Genomic DNA, 25,671 nt, shown 5'->3' with positions numbered 1-25,671 from the left:
TTGTGTTTGATTACACATTCTAACACAAACAATATGCATTTGTAGATTCCAGAAACGGTCAAACTATATGGCTGCAAGTCATGATAACTCAGTCCATCCGCATGTCGTCTGCTACACTTTGCCTGCTGAGGCACTGAAAAGGTTTGTGGTCAAGCAATCTTTGACGAAGGCCGGACTTGGGAACGAATCGCTTTGGTGGATTGGTCAGTCTGCCACATGTTGTGGGGCCCCTTACGGGCTGAAAGAGACACTGTCGTGATTTTTTTCCAAACCTTCTCGAGTGCACTGCCGTTCTCACGAGATCAGTTACTTCTGTTTTTTTGTTGTTGTTTTTTTCCAATTGACACCATGTATGACAGATGAAACAAAAAAGCCTGTTGTGAAAATGCACAAATTAGGAGGGAAAAACGAAACAAAACAAAGCTAACTGATCTCATGAGAACGGCAAACAACGACACATGTTCACGGCTCTCACCCCATTGAAGAAAGAGGGGTCGTCCTCGACCCCTCAATAAAACAAGTCGCGTAAGGCGAAAATACAACATTTAGTCAAGCTGTCGAACTCACAGAATGAAACAGAACGCACTGCATTTTTTCACCAAGACCATATACTCGATCGTAGCATCGTCAGTCCACCGCTCGTGGCAAAGGCAGTGAAATTGACTAGCCAGAATAGCGCGGTAGTGGTTGCGCTGAGTAGGATAGCACGCTTTTCTGTATCTGTATTCTTGTTATTTTTCTGAGCTTGTTTTTACTCCAAACATATCATATCTATATGTTTTTGGAATCAGGAACCCACATGGAATAAGATGAACATGTTTTTAAATCGATTTTGGAAATTTGATTTCCAATCATAATTTTCATATTTTTACATTTCTGAGCTTGTTTTTAATTCAAATATAACATATTTATATGTTTTTGGAATCAGACAATGATGAAGAATAAGATGAGATTGTTTTTGGATCGTTTTATAAAAAAAATATTTTAATTACAATTTTCACATCAATTAATTTTCAAGCCTCAGTGCAGAAATGCAATACCAAAACGCAGCATCTACGCACAAGGGCGACACAACAGTAACAAAGGGCCAAGGGAGATAATTGGGGAAAGGACTGACGCTGTAGTACTGAGGAACAAAAAAAAAGTCAAATGAGACGCATCTATTGTGAGAAGATATTGTACAGCAGATGCACGGAATGCAGCGTCGAATTTGCAGAATAAGTGTGTTCACTTGTTCGACATACACTAGACACATATGATGTTGCCCGCGTTTTGAAAAGGTTTGGAGGTGGTGTTCCCCCATGTTAAGGCTTGTTTGCGTTCGCATGCATCTTCACATTTGGGCTTGGAAAGAATATTACTGAGATCAGTACAACTCTTCAAAATAAAGAAGACATTAAAAGTATATTAAAATAAAATATGCGTCTGGGTTACATCTTTTTATCGTTATGTGCACACACACAAAATACTTTTACAAAAAAAATGTTTTCTTAAAAATCGCAACACATTTTTATTTATGAACAGTTTAATTCATTTGAGTGAATTGTTTGTCATTATTCAGAGTTTGTTTATTACAGTAGTTAGCTTGTTGGAGAGGAAGGTGGAGGTTGTGTGTGTATGTGTGTGTATGTGTGTGTGTGTGTGTGTGTGTGTGTGTGTGTGTGTGTGTGTGTGTCAAGAGGGGGAGGGGGCAGCAAGCTTTGTTTATGTGTCTTCATGTCACAAATTACATTAAATCTCATTTACTTTTGCAATCACAGTTAACTTTGTAACAAGAGAATAAGAACTCTAAGAAAGCATGCTTGTGTCTTTGTTCTGTGACTAAGTGAAAAACCCCTACCCACTTGATCCCACAGTCCCTAAAAAGGTACGCTAACATTTTGTGCTCAAAATTAAAATGTTCTATTCTTATTCCACAAATACTGCCAGATATTATGTTCATATGACACAAAATCCAATAATTTAAAACATCATTTGTGAACAAATAAAATGTGGGCATATATGGGTTGGTCAAAAATTGACTAAGCATCAAAAACGCATGACCAGGGCCCATATTCTTGACAGGTCTGTAACTCATTTGCTGGACTCTAAAATCCCTTCAGTCCGCTAACTGGGATTTATGACACCCCGATAAGGGCTTACCAACCGGTAAAGTAAGAGGACCGATACCCCTCCTGTAAAGTCGCAACCTGACAGGTAACTCCACCAAACTGTTTGTGTCATTACATTTAGTCAAGTTTTGACTAAATGTTTTAACATAGAGGGGGGAATCGAGACGAGGGTCGTGGTGTATGTGTGTCTGTCTGTGTGTGTGCAGAGCGATTCAGACTAAACTACTGGACCGATCTTTATGAAATTTGACATGAGAGTTCCTGGGTATGATATCCTCAGACGTTTTTTCATTTTTTTTTTTATAAATGTCTTTGATGACGTCATATCCGGCTTTTCGTGAAAGTTGAGGCGGCACTGTCACGCCCTCATTTTTCAACCAAATTGGTTGAAATTTTGGTCAAGTAATCTTCGACGAAGCCCGGATTTCGGTATTGCATTTCAGCTTGGTGGCTTAAAAATTAATTAATGACTTTGGTCATTAAAAATCGGAAAATTGTAAAAAATTTTTTTTTGTTATAAAACGATCCAAATTTACGTTCATCGTATTCCCCATCATTTTCTGATTCCAAAAACATATAAATATGTTATATTTGGATTAAAAACAAGCTCTGAAAATTAAATATATAAAAATTATGATCAAAATTAAATTTTCGAAATCAATTTAAAAACACTTTCATCTTATTCCTTGTCGGTTCCTGATTCCAAAAACATATAGATATGATATGTTTGGATTAAAAACACGCTCAGAAAGTTAAAACGAAGAGAGGTATGTACAGACAAGTCGCGTAAGGCGAAAATACAACATTTAGTCAAGTAGCTGTCGAACTCACAGAATGAAACTGAACGCAATGCAATGTTTCAGCAAGACCGTAGCATCGTCAGTCCACCGCTCATGGCGAAGGCAGTGAAATTGACAAGAAGAGCGGGGTAGTAGTTGCGCTGAGAAGGATAGCACGCTTTTCTGTACCTCTCTTCGTTTTAACTTTCTGAGCGTGTTTTGAATCCAAACATATATCTTTATGTTTTTGGAATCAGGAACCGACAAGGAATAAGATGAAAGTGTTTTTAAATTGATTTGGAAAAAAAAATTGATAATAATTTTTATATATTTAATTTTCAGAGCTTGTTTTTAATCCAAATATAACAGTATATGTTTTTGGAATCAGCAAATGATGGAGAATAAGATGAACGTAAATTTGGATAGTTTTATAAAAAACAATTTTTTTTTTACAATTTTCAGATTTTTAATGACCAAAGTCATTAATTAAATTTTAAGCCACCAAGCTGAAATGCAATACCAAAGTCCGGGCTTCGTCGAACATTACTTGACCAAAATTTCAATCAATTTGGTTAAAAAATGAGGGCGTGACAGTGCCGCCTCAACTTTCACGAAAAGCCGGATATGACGTCATCAAAGACATTTATAAAAAAAATGAAAAAAATGTATGGGGATATCATACCCAGGAACTCTCATGTCAAATTTCATAAAGATCGGTCCAGTAGTTTGGTCTGAATCGCTCTACACGCACGCACACACACACACACACACACCACGACCCTCGTCTCGATTCCCCCCTCGATGTTAAAACATTTAGTCATAACTTGACTAAATGTAAAAAGCGTGCTATCCTTCTCAGCGCAACGAATACCCCGCTCTTCTTGTCAATTCCACTGGCACTGCCTTTGCCACGGGCGGTGGAGTGACGATGCTACGAGTATACGGTCTTGCTGCGTTGCGTTGCGTTCAGTTTCATTCTGTGAGTTCGACAGCTACTTGACTAAATGTTGTATTTTCGCCTTACGCGACTTGTTAGATTGTAAACTGGCAACCTGATGTAACCGAGTGCCGTAACACTACGATCACCTCGGGAGGCGAAGTGCAATCAAACAGGATTGAAAATGTTAGGGCTAATTTCTTAGCCCTATAAAAACTGTTATGCAAACCCGAAGGTTTCCATGAACATACAGACAATCGGAAACCACCAGACCCCATTTACAAACAGAACTCCACAATCCACCGGTGTTGACTTAAAGGCCTACAACTCGGGTGCAGAGTCTGCTGTGAAAGGAGCGGTAGCCTCCCCTGTCACAATCGCCCCCGTTTGAATGAACCTCGTCCCGAAGTTCCGAACCGGGGGACCACTGCCCATCCCAAGTTCGCAGAATGGGAACAGCACGAAAATGTTCAGTGGTCATATTATGCCATTACCTGAACATATCATGCCGAGTCCCATCGCTGCTCGCAAGCGCCAGATGTAACCGAGTGCTGTAACACTACGATCACCTCGGGAGGCGAAGTGCAATCAAACAGGATTGAAAATGTTAGGGCTAATTTCTTAGCCCTATAAAAACTGTTATGCAAACCCGAAGGTTTCCATGAACATACAGACAATGATGATGATAAAATCGTTTATTTAACGTCACTCTGTAAAAACATTGGCGACATTTGTCTTAGATTAAGAACACACACAGGCACGCACACAAACTTTCCCTTTATGTACAGTGGTTCACCACCCTCCCGCCCCCCGCACACTCTCGCTCATCTAATTAAAAATGGTGTTAAGAGATACTTGGATATAAAATGGTATTTTTAAAAGTTCTGATAAAAATATATAGTAGCTGTATGAGAAGCAATGGCGTCAGCCGCAGCAACGTCTCTTCATATCCAGGGACCAAGTGGGTGCGTGTGCATAAGTCCAGCGATAAGTTTGGGACCTTGCCACCCAAGGTCTTTATTAAAACTTAAAAGATAGCTTAATTTTTCCTTTGAGGTATTTGGCAGAATATTTCTATTTGAGTTTATAAACTGAGTCAGGGGTTGAAAGTGGCATGAGAATCGGAAACCACCAGACCCCATCACAAACAGAACTCTACAAACCACAGGTGTTGACTTTAAAGGCCAACAACCCGGGTGCAGAGTCCGTTGTGAAAGGAGCGGTAGCCTCCCCTGTCACACATACGTTATTCAAACAGCCACTTCTGAATAAATCCTGTCCAAATATTGTTCGTAAGTTTATGTCCCTCATGGTCACACATTTGTATCATTTAAGCAATTGTGCATTGAGTACAAATAGCAGATATTGCTCACAAAAGATTTCAACCGATGATCGATCATACCGGCTTTGTGGCGAAAGCGTGCTAGCGTCTTCTTTAATCCATTTCAGTGTCGCTTCACCATCAGCTGTTACCGTGGCCGAAAGGTTATGGCGTTTGCCTGACAAGTCATTGAGTCCAGTTCAAATCACGATCTGCCCTACAAAAATTTACCCATAGTCAAATGTTTTTCTTTTTCTTTATTTTTCTTCATGTGTAAAAGAGCACGTTGCTAGGAATATCAAAATTGAATTATGGTTCTGGAATTTAACAAATATAATGCTAGGTTCCCAATTGAAGATGAAGGTACATTGTGTGGCCACGTTTTTCCCCCCACTGACCTTATTTCGTGAACGTTGACTCCAAGGGTCTTTATTTTGTGGCCTTTCTCTTCAACGTAACATTATTTCCTTCTATTATGCTGTGTTATCATGATTGTTTGTTTGTTGGCTTTTTTGTTGGCTTGTCTTTTTATATTTAGTCAAGTTTTGACTAAATATTTTAACATCGAGGGGGAATCGAAACGAGGGTCGTGGTGTATGTGCGTGTGTGTGTGTGTGTGTGTGTGTGTGTGTGTGTGTGCGTGTGTGTGTGCTTGTGTGTGTGTGTGTAGAGCGATTCAGACTAAACTACTAAACCGATCTTTATGAAATTTGACATGAGAGTTCCTGGGTATGAAATCCCCGAACTTTTTTTTCATTTTTTTGATAAATGTCTTTGATGACGTCATATCCGGCTTTTCGTGAAAGTTGAGGCGGCACTGTCACGCCCTCATTTTTCAACCAAATTGGTTGAAATTTTGGTCAAGTACTCTTCGACGAAGCCCGGGGTTCGGTATTGCATTTCAGCTTGGTGGCTTAAAAATTAATTAATGACTTTGGTCATTAAAAATCTGAAAATTGTAAAAAAAAATAAAAATTTATAAAACGATCCAAATTTACGTTTATCTTATTCTCCATCATTTGCTGATTCCAAAAACATATAAATATGTTATATTCGGATTAAAAACAAGCTCTGAAAATTAAATATATAAAAATTATTATCAAAATTTTTTTTTCGAAATCAATTTAAAAACTATTTCATCTTATTCCTTGTCGGTTCCTGATTCCAAAAATATATAGATATGATATGTTTGGATTAAAAACACGCTCAGAAAGTTAAAACGAAGAGAGGTACAGAAAAGCGTGCTATGCAGCATAGCGTAACCACTACCCCGCTCTTCTTGTCAATTTCACTGCCAATGCCGTGAGCGGTGGACCACGAGTATACGGTCTTGCTGCGTTGCATTGCGTTCAGTTTCATTCTGTCAGTTCGACAGCTACTTGACTAAATATTGTATTTTCGCCTTACGCGACTTGTTACATTTAGTCAAGTTTTGACTAAATATTTTAACATCGAGGGGGAATCGAAACGAGGGTCGTGGTGTATGTGCGTATGTGTGTGCGTGCGTGCGTGCGTGTGTGTGTGTGTGTGTGTGTAGAGCGATTCAGACTAAACTACTGGACCGATCTTTATGAAATTTGACATGAGAGTTCCTGGGTATGAAATCCCCGAACGTTTTTTTCATTTTTTTGATAAATGTCTCTGATGACGTCATATCCGGCTTTTCGTGAAAGTTGAGGCGGCACTGTCACGCCCTCATTTTTCAACCAAATTGGTTGAAATTTTGGTCAAGTAATCTTCGACGAAGCCCGGGGTTCGGTATTGCATTTCAGCTTGGTGGCTTAAAAATTAACTAATGACTTTGGTCATTAAAAATCGGAAAATTGTAAAAAAAAAATAAAAATTTATAAAACGATCCAAATTTACGTTTATCTTATTTTCCATCATTTGCTGATTCCAAAAACATATAAATATGTTATATTCGGATTAAAAACAAGCTCTGAAAATTAAATATATAAAAATTATTATCAAAATTAAATTGTCCAAATCAATTTCAAAACACTTTCATCTTATTCCTTGTCGGTTCCTGATTCCAAAAACATATAGATATGATATGTTTGGATTAAAAACACGCTCAGAAAGTTAAAACAAAGAGAGGTACAGAAAAGCGTGCTATCCTTCTTAGCGCAACTACTACCCCGCTCTTCTTGTCAATTTCACTGCCTTTGCCATGAGCGGTGGACTGACGATGCTACGAGTATACGGTCTTGCTGAAAAAATGGCATTGCGTTCAGTTTCATTCTGTGAGTTCGACAGCTACTTGACTAAATATTGTATTTTCGCCTTACGCGACTTGTCGTAGTTAATGTTGTTGGCATGTTTACGAAATTGACTTGAAAATTGACACGCCCGCGGAAATGTCCGCAACGCACGCGCAGAGAAAGAAAGCATGGGAATCTCCTATTCTAAAAATAACCAACACAGGTTGCGACCGACCTTCTACCAGACTGACATGAATACCGGTGTAAAATAAAGAATTACCGAGCGGTATAAACATTTTACCGGGCAGTAGTTACCTGACATTTCGACTTTGTCGGACACAAAAGTACAGACTTGTCAAGAATATGGGCCCAGGCCATCATCTTTTGCAGAACGGTGAAAACTGCACGGCGTTAGTAGAGGTTCGGCAGTTTACAGTTCCACCCGTTTCATGGCCGCCTGCACCCTGGGTACGAGCTCATCCTGGAACCTCAGCATGTTGTTGTCAGTGATGCGTGGCGGGTTGCACGACTTCCACTCCCGAGGACACTTTCTGAAGTGAAAGATGGTGGCCAAATTGGGATCCAGAAAGATCATCCTGCACAGTGAACAGAGGAAAGCAAGCCCTGATAAACACAACCCACGTTCCTGGGAATTCAGCTCAGAAAGTACGGGATTTACAGAAACTGTGCACAATAATTTAGAGGTGTAAGCAAAAATAATCTGTTCAGTTTTTCTACATTCGCTAAACCATATGGTACGAACAATGCCTTTGACCTTGTTTGGTCTAAATAATTCAAAATACAAAAGCGCCCATTGAGTATTAAAGGCACAGTAAGCCTCCCGTAAACCATCACAGATACTGTCAGGACTTTACACACAGTACCCTTCCATTTTAACGCCCACCAAACGGGAACATCCTAGGTGCCCTCCGTAAAGAGCGAGCAATTTTCACACACACACACACACACACACACACACACCGCGCGCGCGCACACACACACACCGCGCGCGCGCACACACACACACACACACCGCACACACACACACACACCGCGCGCGCGCACACACACACACATACACCGCGCGCGCACACACACACACAGTGACACACCGCACACACACACACACACTGCGCGCACACACACACACACACAAACACACACACACACACACACACACACACACACACACACACATATATATATATATATGTGCATTTGTGCTCACCCACTGTGTCCAGGATAGCTGAAAACTGTATGTGTCTGTAGCTGATGAGTCCTGGATGGTATGTAGACATATTTGTAGCGTTCCCTGCGCGGGCTGGTGCTGTTGAGATACTGAAGGAAAATGAGGGGCGCTGTGGAATTCACTGGGCCCCACTCCTCCACGAAAAACTGGACGTTGAAGAATAGGGATGCTGTCTGGCCATGCTTTGAAAATTGTTCCTGGAGAAGGGCATTAGATTTACATTGTGGATCAGGAAAATCCTCCCCAAAACGGGGAAAAGCAGCCATACACGTAAAAGCCCACTCGCTTTCAAACAAACACACACACACACACACACACACACGCACGCACAAACACACACACACACACACACACACACACACACACACACACACACACACACACACACGCAAAACACAAAAACGAGTGCACGTGGTAGTTGCAGTCTATGAGTGTAGAAAAAAAGAAGATCAGAGAGTGATTCTTTTTTTCTGGAGCTTCTGTGTTATCCCCAAAACTTCTTGTTATCCCCAAACCTTTGCTATGCCAAAACCTTGTTGTATTAACTGTTTATTTCAAGAATTCAATTATCACTCGCTTAAAGCCCCACTCCGCCTCACATGAGGTTCACAGAACGATCACATCTTTCACTAAAACAGCAATACAGTACTAACCTTATGGGACACACTCAAAATAGCATTCAACAACATTAAATGACACTCACCGATCTTTTGATTTGCTATTTAGCGCGAGTAAACCACACACCAGTTCTCATGGTTTATTTAACCCCGGAGCCATCGGGGCCCCGTGTGACCCAATTTTTCATACATGATCAATTGAGTAGTTTGCGCTTTCAGTACTACTCTATATCTACAAAAGCATCTAATTGTGCACCTCTGAATCTAAAATATAACAAATGATTGAAAGTGACACTAAACAAAGTTACTCAAAGAAACTGTAGCGGTTTGCGGAACATTCGTCTGCTTTCGCAATGGTAAGATGCAGCTACTTTGATGTTATAACCTGTTGCGGAAGTACGTTTGTATGCTCGCAATACTCAGTTCACACAGGCACAGCAACAACCAGTATAAAATGTTTGAAATCTCAGTCGACAAGCATCTTAAAAAGGGGAAAGTTGTATCGATTTCAATAGCCTACTTCCCTGTCATCAACTGAAAAGAGCTGCAATTTACACGCATCCACCTCGCTTGACATACATCCGGGCTCCCTACTTTCAAACCTTTAACACTTCGAACAGAACTGACTTTGTCTCGATGATAAAAGAATTCGTTCGTGTTTTAACAATGTTTGTCTCACAAAACTGTCAATTTATTATTTAGATTTTCAAAGTTAGGTCCAGCACTATAACGAGGCGTCCGATTCACATGGTACTGTCGGCACGAAATAAATTGTTTGAAAAATTTCTCACTCTCAACGGAAAGCAGCCAGAATATTCTCAAGCGGCAAGCGTTCGAATGGAAGTATGTGTGTACTGTATGTAAAAGCTCGGGGATGTGATCACAAACAAATGGTTTACGGGAGGCGGAGGGTGGCTTTAAATAATTAGGCCGTTTAGGGTCAACACTTGTTTCATACATGATCAGTTGAATCATTTGCAATTTAAAGGAGACTCTATCTGCAATTGTGTACTTCTGAAATCTAAAATACAACAAATTACTGATAGTGATACAAACCGAACTGGTGGCGTCCTCAAAAAGAAACTGTTGCGATATGCGGAAAGTCCGTCTGCTTGGGAAATGGAGCCCTGTCGCGGGAGTACGTTTGTATGCGCGCAATGCTCAATCTACCCCACAACCCACAGGAGCTTGTATCAAAGCCCCGGTCGATTATTATTTACTCCTTCATCTTTACTGTATCCTTACTACTACTTGTCACTAATAGTAGTTGTAAGGATACAGTAAGGACGAAGGAGTAAATTATAATCGACCGGCGCTTTGATACATGCTCCTGTGATCTAACCTAGCACAGCAACAAACGGTATTACATTTTCAAAATCTCAGTCGACCAGCATCTTTAAAATGGCAAACTTATATCATTTTTGGTACCTTACTTAACTGTCATCAAATGAAAAGAGCTGGATCTTACACGCGCCAGTTAACTCAGTCACTGACCCACCTCGCTTGACACACATCCGGGCTCCCTACTTTCAAACTTTCAAAACTTCGAACTATACTGACTTTGTCTTGATGATAAAAGAATTCTATCGCCGGTGTGAAAAACAACGTTCGTCTCACAAACTGTCAATTTGTATTTACATTTTAATAGTCAGGTCCAGCGCCATAACCAGGCGTCCGATCTGCACCTATACGTCCACGCGAAATTAATTCTTTGCAAAATGCTAGCGCGCTATGGAGGGAACCTAGGGTGTTCTCTAGTGGTAAGTGTTTAAACAAAAGGATGTGTGTACTGTATGTAAACGCCTGGCGGTGTCTGTTGCCAAAAGCTGATGGTTTACAGGAGGCGGAGTTAGCCTTTCAATGCGATGCACCAATACGATGAGCCCATCAACACCGATACAGTATTTTTATCATGTTGACGTTGTTTGCTACCAAGTGTAAAACGTTTCAATAATGATTAAGATCAGAAAGAAAACAACGAAAGGAAGAAAAGTGTTTAACCTTGTGTCTGAGCTGACCAGAAGCAAAACGTTGGCTACTTTTGCTTTCTGTGTTCTTGACTGGATCCACAGGCTTATTCTTGACTGGATCCACAGGTTGTTATTAGCTACCTTTGAAGAAGCAGGAAGAGAGAGAGAGAAAAGGAGCAGAAATCTGTGTACAAAAACAAGGGACTGGAAGCGTTCTATGGACTTACGTTGAAGAAGGGTTTTAAGCTCAGTGCTTTCCTGGGCAGAATGACTTCATCCATGTCAATGCCCATGACGTAATCATAACCAGCCAGGCGTAGCCGACAATCCCATATCGACAAGACTCGATCGTTAAAGCAGTTCTTCGAAGTCATGACCCGACCCCAATTCCTGCCTATAAACAAAAACGTGATTAACCATTCATTCACACTTATCACCTTCCTTTTAAACAAGGAGAGAGACAGAGAGACAGAGACAGAGAGGGTGAGAGAGAGAGAGAGAGGGTGAGAGAGAGACAGAGAAAGAGAGGACAGAGACAGAGAGAGGGTGAGAGAGACAGAGAGGGTGAGAGAGAGAGACAGAGAGGGTGAGACAGAGACAGAGAGGGTGAGAGAGAGAGACAGAGACAGAGAGGGTGAGAGAGAGACAGAGCCAGAGAGGGTGAGAGAGAGACAGAGAGGGTGAGACAGAGACAGAGAGGGTGAGACAGAGACAGAGAGGGTGACAGAGAGAGAGAGACAGAGACAGAGAGGGTGACAGAGAGAGAGAGACAGAGAGGGTGACAGAGACAGAGAGAGACAGAGAGGGTGAGACAGAGACAGAGAGGGTGAGAGAGAGACAGAGACAGAGGGGGTGAGAGAGACAGAGACAGAGAGGGTGACAGAGACAGAGACAGAGAGGGTGAGACAGAGACAGAAACAGAGAGGGTGAGAGAGAGACAGAGACAGAGAGGGTGAGACAGAGACAGAGACAGAGAGGGTGAGACAGAGAGAGACAGAGAAAGAGAGGGTGAGAGAGAGAGAGAGAGGGTGAGAGAGAGAGAGAGAAAGAGAGGACAGAGAGAGAGACAGAGAGGGTGAGAGAGAGACAGAGACAGAGAGGGTGACAGAGAGAGACAGAGAAAGAGAGGGTGAGAGAGAGAGAGGGTGAGAGAGAGAGAGAGAGAAAGAGAGGACAGAGAGAGACAGAGAGGGTGACAGAGAGAGACAGAGAAAGAGAGGGTGAGAGAGAGAGAGGGTGAGAGAGAAAGTGAGGACAGAGAGAGAGAGACAGAGAGGGTGAGAGAGAGACAGAGACAGAGAGGGTGAGACAGAGAGAGAGAGACTCTCAGACTCAGACTCAGAACTTTATTACAAAAGGATAAAGGTTTTAGGCAAAGCCTATTCTTCCAACCTGTCCTTTATACAACACATAAAGACAGACGGACATAAAAAATAAATAAAGAGAGAGAGAGAGAGAGAGAGAGAGAGAGAGAGAGAGAGAGAGAGAGAGAGAAAGAGAGAGACAGAGACAGAGAGGGTGAGAGAGAGAGAGAAAGAGAGAGAGAGAGGGTGAGAGAGAGAGAGAGAGAGAGAGAGAGAGAGAGAGAGAGAGAGTGAGAGAGAGAGTGAGAGAGTGAGATCGGAGCTGGAATCCCATCAATGTAAACTCGATTGCTTGTGATTTCGAATCAAAATTACAAATATAATTACGTCGAAAGCGAGGAATTGCACTTAAAACGAGCTGTTTCAAATATGAACAACTGAGCGCTCCAACACGTAGTCCTGTTGTATGGTGGAATAATAATGATAACGACCCCCAACCCAAACTGAATTCCTCTGGGGGTGTTTAGGCATAATTTTCGGTCAGCTATATCCCTTTAACAATGAAAATGAGAGAGAGAGAGAGAGAGAGAGAGAGAGAGAGAGAGAGAGAGAGAGAGAGAGAGAGAGAGAGAGAGATGGGGGGAGACAATGACAGTGACAATGACAAATTCTTTTTGACAAATTCTTTATTTACGAGGGTAATGGGGAGAGACGAGAGCGAAAGAGAAAAAGAGAGAGAAAGAGAGAGGAAAAGAGAGAGAAAAAGAGAGAGAGAGAGCAAGAGAGAACAAGTCGCGTAAGGCGAAAATACAACATTTAGTCAAGCTCAGTCGAACTCACAGAATGAAACTGAACGCACTGCATTTTTTCCGCAAGACCGTATACTCGTACCATCATCTGTCCACCGCTTGTTCTGAGCGTGTTTTTAATCCAAACATATCATATCGATATGTTTTTGAAATCAGGAACCGACAAGGAATAAAATGAAATTGTTTTTAAATCGATTTCGGAAATTAAATTTTAATCATAATTTTTATATTTTAATTTTCAAAGCTTGTTTTAATCCGAATATAACATATTTATATGTTTTTGGAATCGGCAAATAATGACAAATAAGATGGAATTGTTTTTGGATCGTTTTATAAAAACATAATTTTAATTACAATTTTCAGATTTTTAATGACCAAAATTATCAATTAATTTTTAAGCCTCTAAGGTGAAATGCAACACCAAAGTCCGGCCTTTGTCGAAGATTGCTTGGCCAAAATTTCAATCAATTTTATTAAAAAATGAGGGCGTGACAGTGCCGCCTCAACTTTTACAAAAAGGCGGATATGACGTCATCAAAGACATTTATCGAAAAAATGAAGAAAGCATCTGGGGATATCATGCCCAGGAACTCTCATGTAAAATTTCATAAAGATCGGTCCAGTAGTTTACTCTGAATCGCTCTACACACACACCACACACACATACACCACGACGCCTCGTTTCGATTCCCCCTCTATGTTAAAACATTTAGTCAAAACTTGACTAAATGTAAAAAGAGAGAGAGAGGGAGGGGAGATAGTACTGGAACATGGTCTGTGTGGATCTGTCAGTCGTCAATGACATATTTTTACTTTTTCATCCGAACTTGACCCTGTACTGTGACCCGGAAATATTACCAGGATACACCAGAGTCCTCAAACCCTAAAACCGCTTGAAGTTCCAAATATCAACAGAAACAGTATATAATTATGCTGCTCTAGCTCAATAGAGTTGAAGAAAGAGACAATTGTATCCTTTTCCACTCGAATTTCACCTTGTTTGTGACCTGGTAATTTGACCAGGACCCAAACCATACAACTGCGCTAGAAGTTTCAAAAATCAAACTGAAGAAACTTGAGGCAGGTCAACCAGACTTTCGTGTTCTTAAAAAAAAGTTTCATAAAATGATAATATTTCATTTGTTTTGTGGAAAACTTTACCTCAATGTCACCTTGAAATTTGACAAGGGTCATTTGTTTGTATATTTCGTTGCGAGTCCAGTATATTAGGTATTACTCTTGAGGGTCAACCAGACTTGGGTCGTCCCTGGTGGTTATCAAACTATAGAAGTGTACATAGCTTCAAAGCTACAGCTTTAAGAAACCTCAACATTTTTTTTTACCAGAACATGACCCGTGACCTTGACATTTGGCGAAGGTCAAGTATACTTTGGTCACGTTGAAAGATCATCAAATCCTAGAAGTGTGTTAAATTTCAAAGTTTTAATTTTAAACGTTTAGGAAATGGATACGGTTCTGTTTTATGACCCCAAAATCGACCCCACTGCGACATCAAACTTTGACGAGGGTTTGCTAGACATACGGGGAAAATGTGATCAATTGTCATTGTCATCATTTTCACGAGTTTTCATTCACAAGCACCTGGGAAATAAATCTCATGTTCCCCGGGGAATAAATCCCCGGTTACCATAGTTGCAGGAAGCCCTATTACATGGATAATCAAAGGCAAACCCAATAGAAACGCTCGAGGATTCTTCGGCTCTTTTCATTGGCGTTTCCCCAGACCTAAACAGACGACACGACACTGCTTTGCAAAGTTCCAAAAACCAACTGGCAAACTAGCAAAAGTACACAAAAAAACAAAACTACTTCAATAAATTCATCACAAACAAATGAAACCTACCGATATGTTATGTCTTCTTACAAAGTCATGGAGTGCGTGTATCTTTGTGTGAGAAACACGAACGTCAAGTTCAGATCAAACCAATTGACCCCTGACACACACATTTTGACCCGTGCACAAGACGTTGTATCGATAAACGAAGCACAAATAAGAAATAATGATAAAAGCAAGGAAAATAGCAACAAGATATGCAAACATCTCACAAAGCCGAGCAAGCAGATTGACAGATCTAATGAAAAAGAAAGAGGTACTGAGTCGGAAACAAGATCGCGATTCTTTCCTTCGCTGCACGACGCAAATCTTCTGTGATCTTTGACCCAACGTAGCTTCCACATTCGATTACTAAGCTTAATACTCACAACTGAAAGCCGAGGGAGTGGAATACCGAGATCAACAAACAGAACTGTGCATCCTCAAACCTGACATAGTCATCCAAACATTTTATGAACTCAAAAATACAGAAAGTTGCTTTCACACGCCAGCTTTGATTGCCAGTGGTTATCCGCAAGGGAACTCGTGTGGTTAGCAGCACGGAACCTGTGTTTCAAAGCATGGCTCCCTGTGTTGATTGTTATCTTATTTTCTCACTACCAAAATGATGACAAAAACGATGTTTGGTGGTTTGTTGTCAGACCAGCTTTTTTTGTCGGTCCTCGGGGGGCATATCGACTTTCGTTTCATATTTATTGACCGCGGCCTTCGGCCTTAGTCAATAAATATGAAACAAAAGACGATATGCTCCCCCTCGGACGACAAAAAAGCTGGTCTGTCAACAACCCATCAAACATCTTATAATGTTATGAAGGAACACGACCCCATGTGACTCCTGACATTTGTTGAGGGTTGAGGGTCAACCAGACTAAGGTCATGTCAGGAGGTCATAAACCCTTAAAACTTTCAAAGCTCTAGCTTGAAAGCATCTAAGGTAACTTCAACGTGACGTTTTTTGTTCACAGACGAACCTAGATCTCTACATCGTATTTAGCTGTTGGATGTTACCACATCACTTTCGTGGCCGTGTCCCAATCAACACAGACTACGCTTTTCAGTCACCATATCAGGCCGAGTAACAAGGAGACTAAACTTTCCAGTCACCATATTAGGCCGAGTAACGGGAAGACTACACTTTCCAGTCACCATATCAGGCCGAGTAACGGGAAGACTACACTTTCCAGTCACCATATCAGGCCGAGTAACGGGAAGACTACACTTTCCAGTCACCATATCAGGCCGAGTAACGGGAAGACTACACTTTCCAGTCACCATATCAGGCCGAGTAACGGGAAGACTACACTTTCCAGTCACCATATCAGGCCGAGTAACAAGGAGACTTCACTTTCCAGTCACCATATCAGACCGAGTAACGGGAAGACTACACTTTCCAGTCACCATATCAGACCGAGTAACGGGAAGACTACACTTTCCAGTCACCATATCAGACCGAGTAACGGGAAGACTACACTTTCCAGTCACCATATCAGGCCGGGTAACTGGAACACAACGCTTTCCAGTCACCATATCAGACCGAGTAACGGGAAGACTACACTTTCCAGTCACCATATCAGACCGAGTAACGGGAAGACTACACTTTCCAGTCACCATATCAGACCGAGTAACGGGAAGACTACACTTTCCAGTCACAATATCAGGCCGAGTAACGGGAAGACTACACTTTCCAGTCACCATATCAGGCCGAGTAACTGGAACACAACGCTTTCCAGTCACCATATCAGGCCAAGTAAAAAGAAAACTAAACTTTCCAGTCACCATATCAGGCCAAGTAATAAGGAGACTACATTTTCCAATCACCATATCAGGCCAAGTAATAAGGAGACTACACTTTCCAGTCACCATATCAGGCCGAGTAATAAGGAGACTAAACTTTCCAGTCACCATATCAGGCCAAGTAATAAGGAGACTACACTTTCCCATCACCATATCAGGCCAAGTAATAAGGAGACTACACTTTCCAGTCACCATATCAGGCCGAGTAATAAGGAGACTAAACTTTCCAGTCACCGTATCAGGCCAAGTAATAAGGAGACTACACTTTCCAGTCACAATATCAGGCCGAGTAACGGGAAGACTACACTTTCCAGTCACCATATCAGGCCGAGTAAATGGAACACAACGCTTTCCAGTCACCATATCAGGCCAAGTACAAAGAAAACTAAACTTTCAAGTCACCATATCAGGCCAAGTAATAAGGAGACTACATTTTCCAATCACCATATCAGGCCAAGTAATAAGGAGACTACACTTTCCAGTCACCATATCAGGCCGAGTAATAAGGAGACTAAACTTTCCAGTCACCATATCAGGCCAAGTAATAAGGAGACTACACTTTCCAATCACCATATCAGGCCAAGTAATAAGGAGACTACACTTTCCAGTCACCATATCAGGCCGAGTAATAAGGAGACTAAACTTTCCAGTCACCATATCAGGCCAAGTAATAAGGAGACTAAACTTTCCAGTCACCATATCATGCCGAGTAACTGGAACACAACGCTTTCCAGTCACCATATCAGGCCAAGTAATAAGAAGACTAAACTTTCCGATCCAGTCACCATATCAGGCCGAGTAACTGGAACACAACGCTTTCCAGTCACCATATCAGGCCAAGTAATAAGGAGACTAAACTTTCCAGTCACCATATCAGGCCAAGTAATAAGGAGACTACACTTTCCAGTCACCATATCAGGCCGAGTAACGTGAACACAACGCTTTCCAGTCACCATATCAGGCCAAGTCTTCTTCTTCTTCGTACGACGGTCAGATGGGTGGGAGTCGCCAGTCGCATTGGGTGGGCCCCTTTGAGGCTGAGGGCCCGGCACCGTCTTCACCTGGCTGCGATCCATGAAGACGACACCATCACGTTGATTCGTTGATGACACAACCATTTGTCGAGGATAGCGTAGGCACCCGGTCTGCTCCCCGCCTAAAAAAGGCCAGTGCCGTTCCGTCTTCGAGGGACTGCGTGGGTTTCATTTCGGAGTTTTCCTTCTCCTAGACAAGTTTCCTTCCATGGATGATGAGCCTCCTCTACCCTCGTTTTGAATTCAGAGTGGTCTTCTCTTAGGATAGCTGCCTGCCAGGGTTGACGAGCCTATCCTGCCCGGCTATTTGACCCATAGCTGGAGGTTGGTTCGTGGGCACCTGGGCGTTTCCACACACCGGTGGGCCCGCATGCCGCACGTCTAGGGGCCAACCTCCTCCGAGTCCTTGTAGTCTAGCCTGGGGCCTTGCGGTACCCAGTTTACGCCTGTCGCCGCGATGGAGGCACTACATAGGGCTTGTTGTGGAGAGGTTATTGTACTGGCAGGAGAGACTGACGCATTCTGCTCTCTTTTCGCATTGTCCTAAAAAGGACAGACGGTGCTAGCCAGCGGTGAGGGCTGAAAGCGAGAAGTGACAAGCACAAGACACTTCGCCAACACACTAGACACGTCACACAACCGTTTGGCAGGCATCAGGCCAAGTAATAAGGAGACTAAACTTTCCAGTCACCATATCAGGCCGAGTAACTGGAACACAACGCTTTCCAGTCACCATATCAGGCCAAGTAATAAGGAGACTAAACTTTCCAGTCACCATATCAGGCCAAGTAACAAGGAGACTACACTTTCCAGTCAACACATCACACCGAGTCATTGTTGACCTGAGCTGCTAGTCAGCACATAGACCACGGTTACATGGTGACCAGACTTTCAAGTCGGCAGAAACGGAAGAGCTACGTGCAGACCTGACTAGTTATAAGCAAGATTGTATCACAGCAAGACAAACACAACAAAACAACCAGGCCTACCAGTCAACAGATAATGCTATATCCCCAAAACACCTACTAGTCAGCATAAAACACAGTATCCCAACAACGACAACAACAAACAACATGCCAGTCAGTACATAAGGGTACCGTCACCAGACTCTGAGGGCCGGTTCGGTACGTATCACTATGGGACGAGACCAGTCAACAGAATAGGCAGAATCACACAGTTCTTTCGACAGAGAAGCAAGTAGCCCTGTACTTTGCAAGGAAAAGCGCATTGTGCTCAGTCAAAAGAGCATATATACAGGAGGAAATACTCCCAGACTAAACAGAAAGGTGGGCCATTATGTAAGATACGCACCTGGCAACTTATATGGAAGAGGATCAAGAAGGCCAGTCTCTCGGTAGTGGCCGAATATCTTGCGAACAGTTTTGTTGTTGTTCAAGTCATAAATGAGAATCTTGTCCACTCCAAGAAGCCGTTGCATCTCAAACCACTCCACCAGTTTACGAGGATCCAGTTCGTGACCGTAGGCCACCTTACCACAGAGAGCCAATTCCCCCGGTTTCTTTACTGGCAGACCCACAGGCAAATAGACACGCTCATCTTCCGGACATGACGTAGGAGAAAGAGTCACGTGACCTGCGCCCAGCTGCGACGCGGTGAGCGGGAATTGGCAGCGGAAAACCAATGCGAAGACACTGAGGTCTTTGGAGGCGGGGTCATGTTTTAGGCTCATGGCCGGGAAGTCGATCACAGCTTCTCCCCCTAGGGAGGGTGCCTGGCCAGGAATCTTTGCGCAGCACTTCAAGCCAAGGAGTTGTCTTCCTTCCTGGAAAGCGACGATGTCTACGTAACTGCCGGTAGACGGCGCCCTGTGCAGAGCGACGAAGGCGGAGTAGAGGTAGACACGACGGGTGAAGACCGTGTCCTTTGGGTCTGACGTCGTCCATGAAGGGAACACCTCCACACGCAACACCTACACACAGCAAAGAACTGAAAACGATCATGGTTAATTACATTTAGTCAAGTTTTGACTAAATGTTTTAACGTAGAGGGGGGAATCGAGACGAGGGTCGTGGTGTATGTGCGTGCGTGCGTGCGTGTGTGTGTGTGTGTGTGTCTGTGTGTGTGTCTGTGTGTGTGTGTAGAGCGATTCAGACTAAACTACTGGACCGATCTTTATGAAATTTGACATGAGAGTTCCTGGGTATGAAATCCCCAGACGTGTTTTTCATTTTTTTGATAAATGTCTTTGATGACGTCATATCCGGCTTTTCGTGAAAGTTGAGGCGGCACTGTCACGCCCTCATTTTTCAACCAAATTGGTTGAAAATTTGGTCAAGTAATCTTCGACGAAGTCCGGACTTCGGTATTGCATTTCAGCGTGGTGGCTTAAAAATTAATTAATGACTTTGGTCATTAAAAATCTGAAAATTGTAAAAAAAAATAACAATTTATAAACCGATCCAAATTTACGTTCATCTTATTCTCCATCATTTTCTGATTCCAAAAACATATAAATATGTTATATTTGGATTAAAAACAAGCTCTGAAAATTAAATATATAAACATTATTATAAAAATTAGATTATCCAAATCAATTTAAAAACACTTTCATCTTATTCCTTGTCGGTTCCTGATTCCAAAAACATATAGATATGATATGTTTGGATTAAAAACACGCTCAGAAAGTTAAAACAACAAGAAATTCCTCTGATAGGAAAAACACCCTCGTCAAGGGAAATAACCTTCTCAGTTGGTGGCAGTGAGAATGGTTATTTCCCTTTGACCAACGGGGGTGTCCGTCTATAAGTCATATAATTTTAATCCACCAATAACTCCCTAACCGTGTGTTTGACTGGTCCCAATTTTTGTAAGGACCGTCTCAGGAATGTATAGAACCTGTTCACCAAGTTTGGTGACGATCGGTCCGTTCATTCTTGAGATCTACTTGCGAACACAAACACCGCCACAAACACACAAACACATCGAGTGAAACCTATACACACCCCTATACCGGGGGTGTAAAGAGAGGTACAGAAAAGCGTGCTATCCTTCTTAGCGCAACTACTACCCCGCTCTTCTTGTCAATTTCACTGCCTTTGCCATGAGCGGTGGACTGACGATGCTACGAGTATACGGTCTTGCTGAAAAATGGCATTGCGTTCAGTTTCATTCTGTGAGTTCGACAGCTACTTGACTAAATGTTGTATTTTCGCCTTACGCGACTTGTTTTTGGAACTGCACTGGCAGTCACTGAGATGGGATGTTTCGAAGAAGTGAGAGGGGGAAAAGTGAATGTTGATCTTTACACCTTGAAAAGTGTGTGCACAGGTAGAACAAAACAAGTGGCGTAAGGCGAAATAACTACATTTAGTCAAGCTGTGGAACTCACAAAATGAAACTGAACGTAGTTCGCCGCTAGTGCAAAAGGCAGTGAAAGTGACGAGCCTGTTTGGCGTGGTAGCGGTTGCGCTGTGCTTCATTGCACGCTTTACTGTACCTCTTTTCGTTTTAACTTTGTGAGCGTGTTTTGTATCCAAACATATCATATCTATATGTTTTTGGAATCAGGAACCGACAAGGAATAAGATGAAAGTGGTTTTAAATTGATTTCAAAAAAACAATTTTGATCATAATTTTTATATTTTTAATTTTCAGAGCTTTTTTTTAATCCAAATATAACATATTTATATGTTTTTGGAATCAGGGAATGATGAAGAATAAGATGAACGTAAATTTGGATCGTTTTATAATAATTTTATTTTTTTTACAATTTTCAGATTTTTAATGACCAAAGTCATTAATTAATTTTTAAGCCACCAAGCTGAAATGCAATACCGAAGTCCGACCTTTGTCGAAGATTGCTTGGCCAAAATTTCAATCAATTTGATTGAAAAATGAGGGTGTGACAGTGCCGCCTCAACTTTTACAAAAAGCCGGATATGACGTCATCAAAGGTATTTATCGAAAAAAAGAAAAACAACGTCCGGGGATATCATTCCCAGAAACTCTCATGTCAAATTTCAAAAAGATCGGTCCAGTAGTTTGGTCTGAATCGCTCTACACACACACAGACAGACACACACACATACACCACAACCCTCGTCTCGATTCCCCCCTCTACGTTAAAACATTTAGTCAAAACTTGACTAAATGTAAAAACAAGTGGCAATGCTTTTTTTATCTGAGAAAATATCGTCAGAATGCTTAGCAGCCTTGATTCAAGGAGGTATCTGCACTGGTCCCCAAAAGCAATTGCGTACAGCACGGGGGATAACCGGTCAAAGGCCGAACAGAAGCCGAAGGCCGCTCATGACACGTGTGAAGGCAAGTTTTGTCTGTTTTCTAGGTATTGTTTGATTTATGTCGGGATTTAAGGTAAGCTACTGATTCAGCGATGACTAAATTTGTTTCTCGATGCATAAAAAGTCAGGGAGCGATTGATATTTGCCCGTAAATAGCCTTCAAAGCTGAAAATGTCGGCGATCGAGCACCGGAAATGGCTGTTCGATGGGTTTTGCAAGTAGAAATGTGCTTTATTTCACCAAATCAGCTCGTATTTGGTATGGGTACGGGATTCTAGAGGACGAAGGAGTCATAAGAGGTGCAAAGAAGTGCTATTTGGGAGTAGAATAAATCTTCCGAGACAGTAGACAAGAGAAGGTCATATTTGAGAGATGCGCGTAGGCCGATCTTTCCGACAAGCGAATGATACAGCAGATTAATCATTCGTTTTGACCAGAAACCTAGTCTCTAGTTTTTATATTTAGTCAAGTTTTGACTAAATATTTTAACATCGAGGGGGAATCGAAACGAGGGTCGTGGTGTATGTGCGTGCGTGCGTGTGTGTGTGCGTGCGTGTGTGTGTGTGTGTGTGTGTGTAGAGCGATTCAGACTAAACTACTGGACCGATCTTTATGAAATTTGACATGAGAGTTCCTGGGTATGAAATCCCCGAACGTTTTTTTCATTTTTTTGATAAATGTCTTTGATGACGTCATATCCGGCTTTTCGTGAAAGTTGAGGCGGCACTGTCACGCCCTCATTTTTCAACCAAATTGGTTGAAATTTTGGTCAAGTATTCTTCGACGAAGCCCGGGGTTCGGTATTGCATTTCAGCTTGGTGGCTTAAAAATTAATTAATGACTTTGGTCATTAAAAATCGGAAAATTGTAAAAAAAAATAAACATTTATAAAACGATCCAAATTTACGTTTATCTTATTCTCCATCATTTGCTGATTCCAAAAACATATAAATATGTTATATTGGGATTAAAAACAAGCTCTGAAAATTAAATATATAAAAATTATTATCAATATTAAATTTTCCAAATCAATTTAAAAACACTTTCATCTTATTCCTTGTCGGTTCCTGATTCCAAAAACATATAGATATGATATGTTTGGATTAAAAACACGCTCAGAAAGTTAAAACAAAGAGAGGTACAGAAAAGCCTGCTATCCTTCTTAGCGCAACTACTACCCCGCTCTTCTTGTCAATTTCACTGCCTTTGCCATGAGCGGTGGACTGACGATGCTACGAGTATACGGTCTTGCTGAAAAATGGCAGCTACTTGACTAAATATTGTATTTTCGCCTTACGCGACTTGTTTATGAATGAGTTTTATAATTAAAACAATCTCTCGCTTACCCTTAGATCTTTATCATTGTAAAATAAAGTTATCTCTCTCTCATAGTTTCTTTTTGGCCTGTTGGCAAGTCTTCTCTCACTCGTTGAAATAATAGAAAACTGTTGATAACACATGGTACCCGGGGGGAGTGGGGGGGGGGGGGGGTAAGTTAGCGCAAGGGCAGCTGATGGCGGTGCCATTTGATGTCTGATTCGATCGCGGGGATGCATCGGCCGTAGTTTTTACATTTAGTCAAGATGTTGCCTGGAAGCGTCGTTTTGCACTCTGTGTCTCTGCCCGGGTTTGGGGAGGGGGTGGGGGTGGGGGGGGGTGGCTATTAACGGTTGCCTCCCTGCCCTCCATGTCTACTCACCGGGGAGGGGGAGGGGTGTGCCACGGCAAGGAATTGTACGCCTTGAAAGAAAGGGTGAGAGGGCAGCCGCGGACTCTGCCGCTGGTAACTTTGCCGGCCAGCCGACTAAAGAGGAAACTCTCCAAAGTGATGTATGGCAGCATAGTAGCACCAAAAGTAAAATTACTCATTTCATTGCATGATGTCTTATACAAGCACATGTTAAGACAAGCAATTGTAATATACCTGTGAGTCTTAGTACAGATTTTTGCCATAGGCAAACGATTTGCCACAATGGTGGCATGATTATGGCCGGAGCAGCGGATCCGGATGGACCTGGCACAGGTCCATCTTCTTCTTCCTCCACCTCCTCTGCCACAAGAACCATTTGTTCGTCTTCAGACTGCATCTGTATAAACAGATGCTCCAAACCAATTAGAATGAGTGTGTGTGGGTGTGTATGTATGGGTGTGTATGTGCGTGCGTGCGTGCGTGCGTGTGTGTGTGGGTGTATACGAGAGACAGCTATTTGGCTTAGTTGGTGTGCCGTTATCTAAGGGCAACAGGGTACGTGTGCTTCTAAGTTGATCACTATTTACATTGACAATGATGCACAGAACCGTTTTGCTGCACTGTACAGATGTACGCTTTTCTGAAATTTCGTTCACACTTGCCGCGTCTGCTATCCAGTTCGCGGTAGGATTAGAATATATATATATATATACCAAACCGATGTCAAATACGAGCTGATTTGGTGAAATAAAGCACATTTCTACTTGCGAAACCCATCGAACAGCCATTAGGCTAAGCGAGAGAGTTCTCGTGATTCGGTTTTAATTAAAAAAACTCATTCATAAAAACTAAAGACTATGTTTCTGATCAAAACGAATAGAATGATTAATCTGCTGTATCATTCGCTTGTCGGAAAGATCGGCCTACGCGCATCTCTCAAATATGACCTTCTCTTGTCTACTGTCTCGGAAGATTTATTCTACTCCCAAATAGCACTTCTTTGCACCTCTTATGACTCCTTCGTCCTCTAGAATCCCGTACCCATATCAAATACGAGCTGATTTGGTGAAATAAAGCACATTTCTACTTGCAAAACCCATCGAACAGCCATTTCCGGTGCTCGATCGCCGACATTTTCAGCTTTGAAGCTATTTACGGGCAAATATCAATCGCTCCCTGACTTTTTATGCATCGAGAAACAAATTTAGTCATCGCTGAATCAGTAGCTTACCTTAAATCCCGACATAAATCAAACAATACCTAGAAAACAGACAAAACTTGCCTTCACACGTGTCATGAGCGGCCTTCGGCTTCTGTTCGGCCTTTGACAGGTTATCCCCCGTGGTACAGGCGTAATGACGTTTGGAGTGCATTGCTGCGTATAAATGAATACATGTGTGTCAATGTGTATGGCATTCGATACCTTCCTGACAGATTTCTTGTGCACTTTCATTTGGGGTCCAGAAGTGAACTCGTATGCTGCTGCTCGCTGGAGTTTCTCTGGGACACAACCTGTTACCTGTAATACAACATCTTTGTGTTCACATATCTGTCGGATTCATGGCATCTTTAAACTGTTTTTAAGAGGCCTTCTTAGCTTGGACTGTCGTCGCTCTGAGTAAGCGGATGACTAAGCAACATATATGGACAAGAGACAAATATGGAACACTCACAGATTTTGTTAAAACAGCTATACACCAGTGCCAGATTATGGTGATTTTAGTCAGTTGAAGCTAAA

General features: G+C 42.0%; 1 protein-coding gene across 1 annotated transcript; it reads right to left on the bottom strand.

Annotated features, from left to right (window-relative positions):
* Positions 1-7,522: 7,522 nt before the first annotated feature.
* LOC138950905 (uncharacterized) lies at positions 7,523-25,306 on the bottom strand. The gene is made up of 6 exons (XM_070322609.1): positions 25,216-25,306; positions 24,205-24,293; positions 19,293-19,911; positions 11,413-11,579; positions 8,578-8,795; positions 7,523-7,945 (listed from the first exon to the last, which is right to left on the bottom strand). Exons 1-6 carry the CDS (start codon positions 25,304-25,306, stop codon positions 7,780-7,782), a joined length of 1,350 nt encoding a protein of 449 aa, XP_070178710.1. The 3' UTR covers positions 7,523-7,779.
* Between the last annotated feature and the right edge of the window lie 365 nt (positions 25,307-25,671).

The sequence above is a fragment of the Littorina saxatilis genome, linkage group LG1 (genome assembly GCF_037325665.1).
Source record: "Littorina saxatilis isolate snail1 linkage group LG1, US_GU_Lsax_2.0, whole genome shotgun sequence".
Taxonomy (NCBI): Eukaryota; Metazoa; Mollusca; class Gastropoda; order Littorinimorpha; family Littorinidae; genus Littorina; species Littorina saxatilis.
This window is presented reverse-complemented; position numbering and strand designations above follow the sequence as displayed.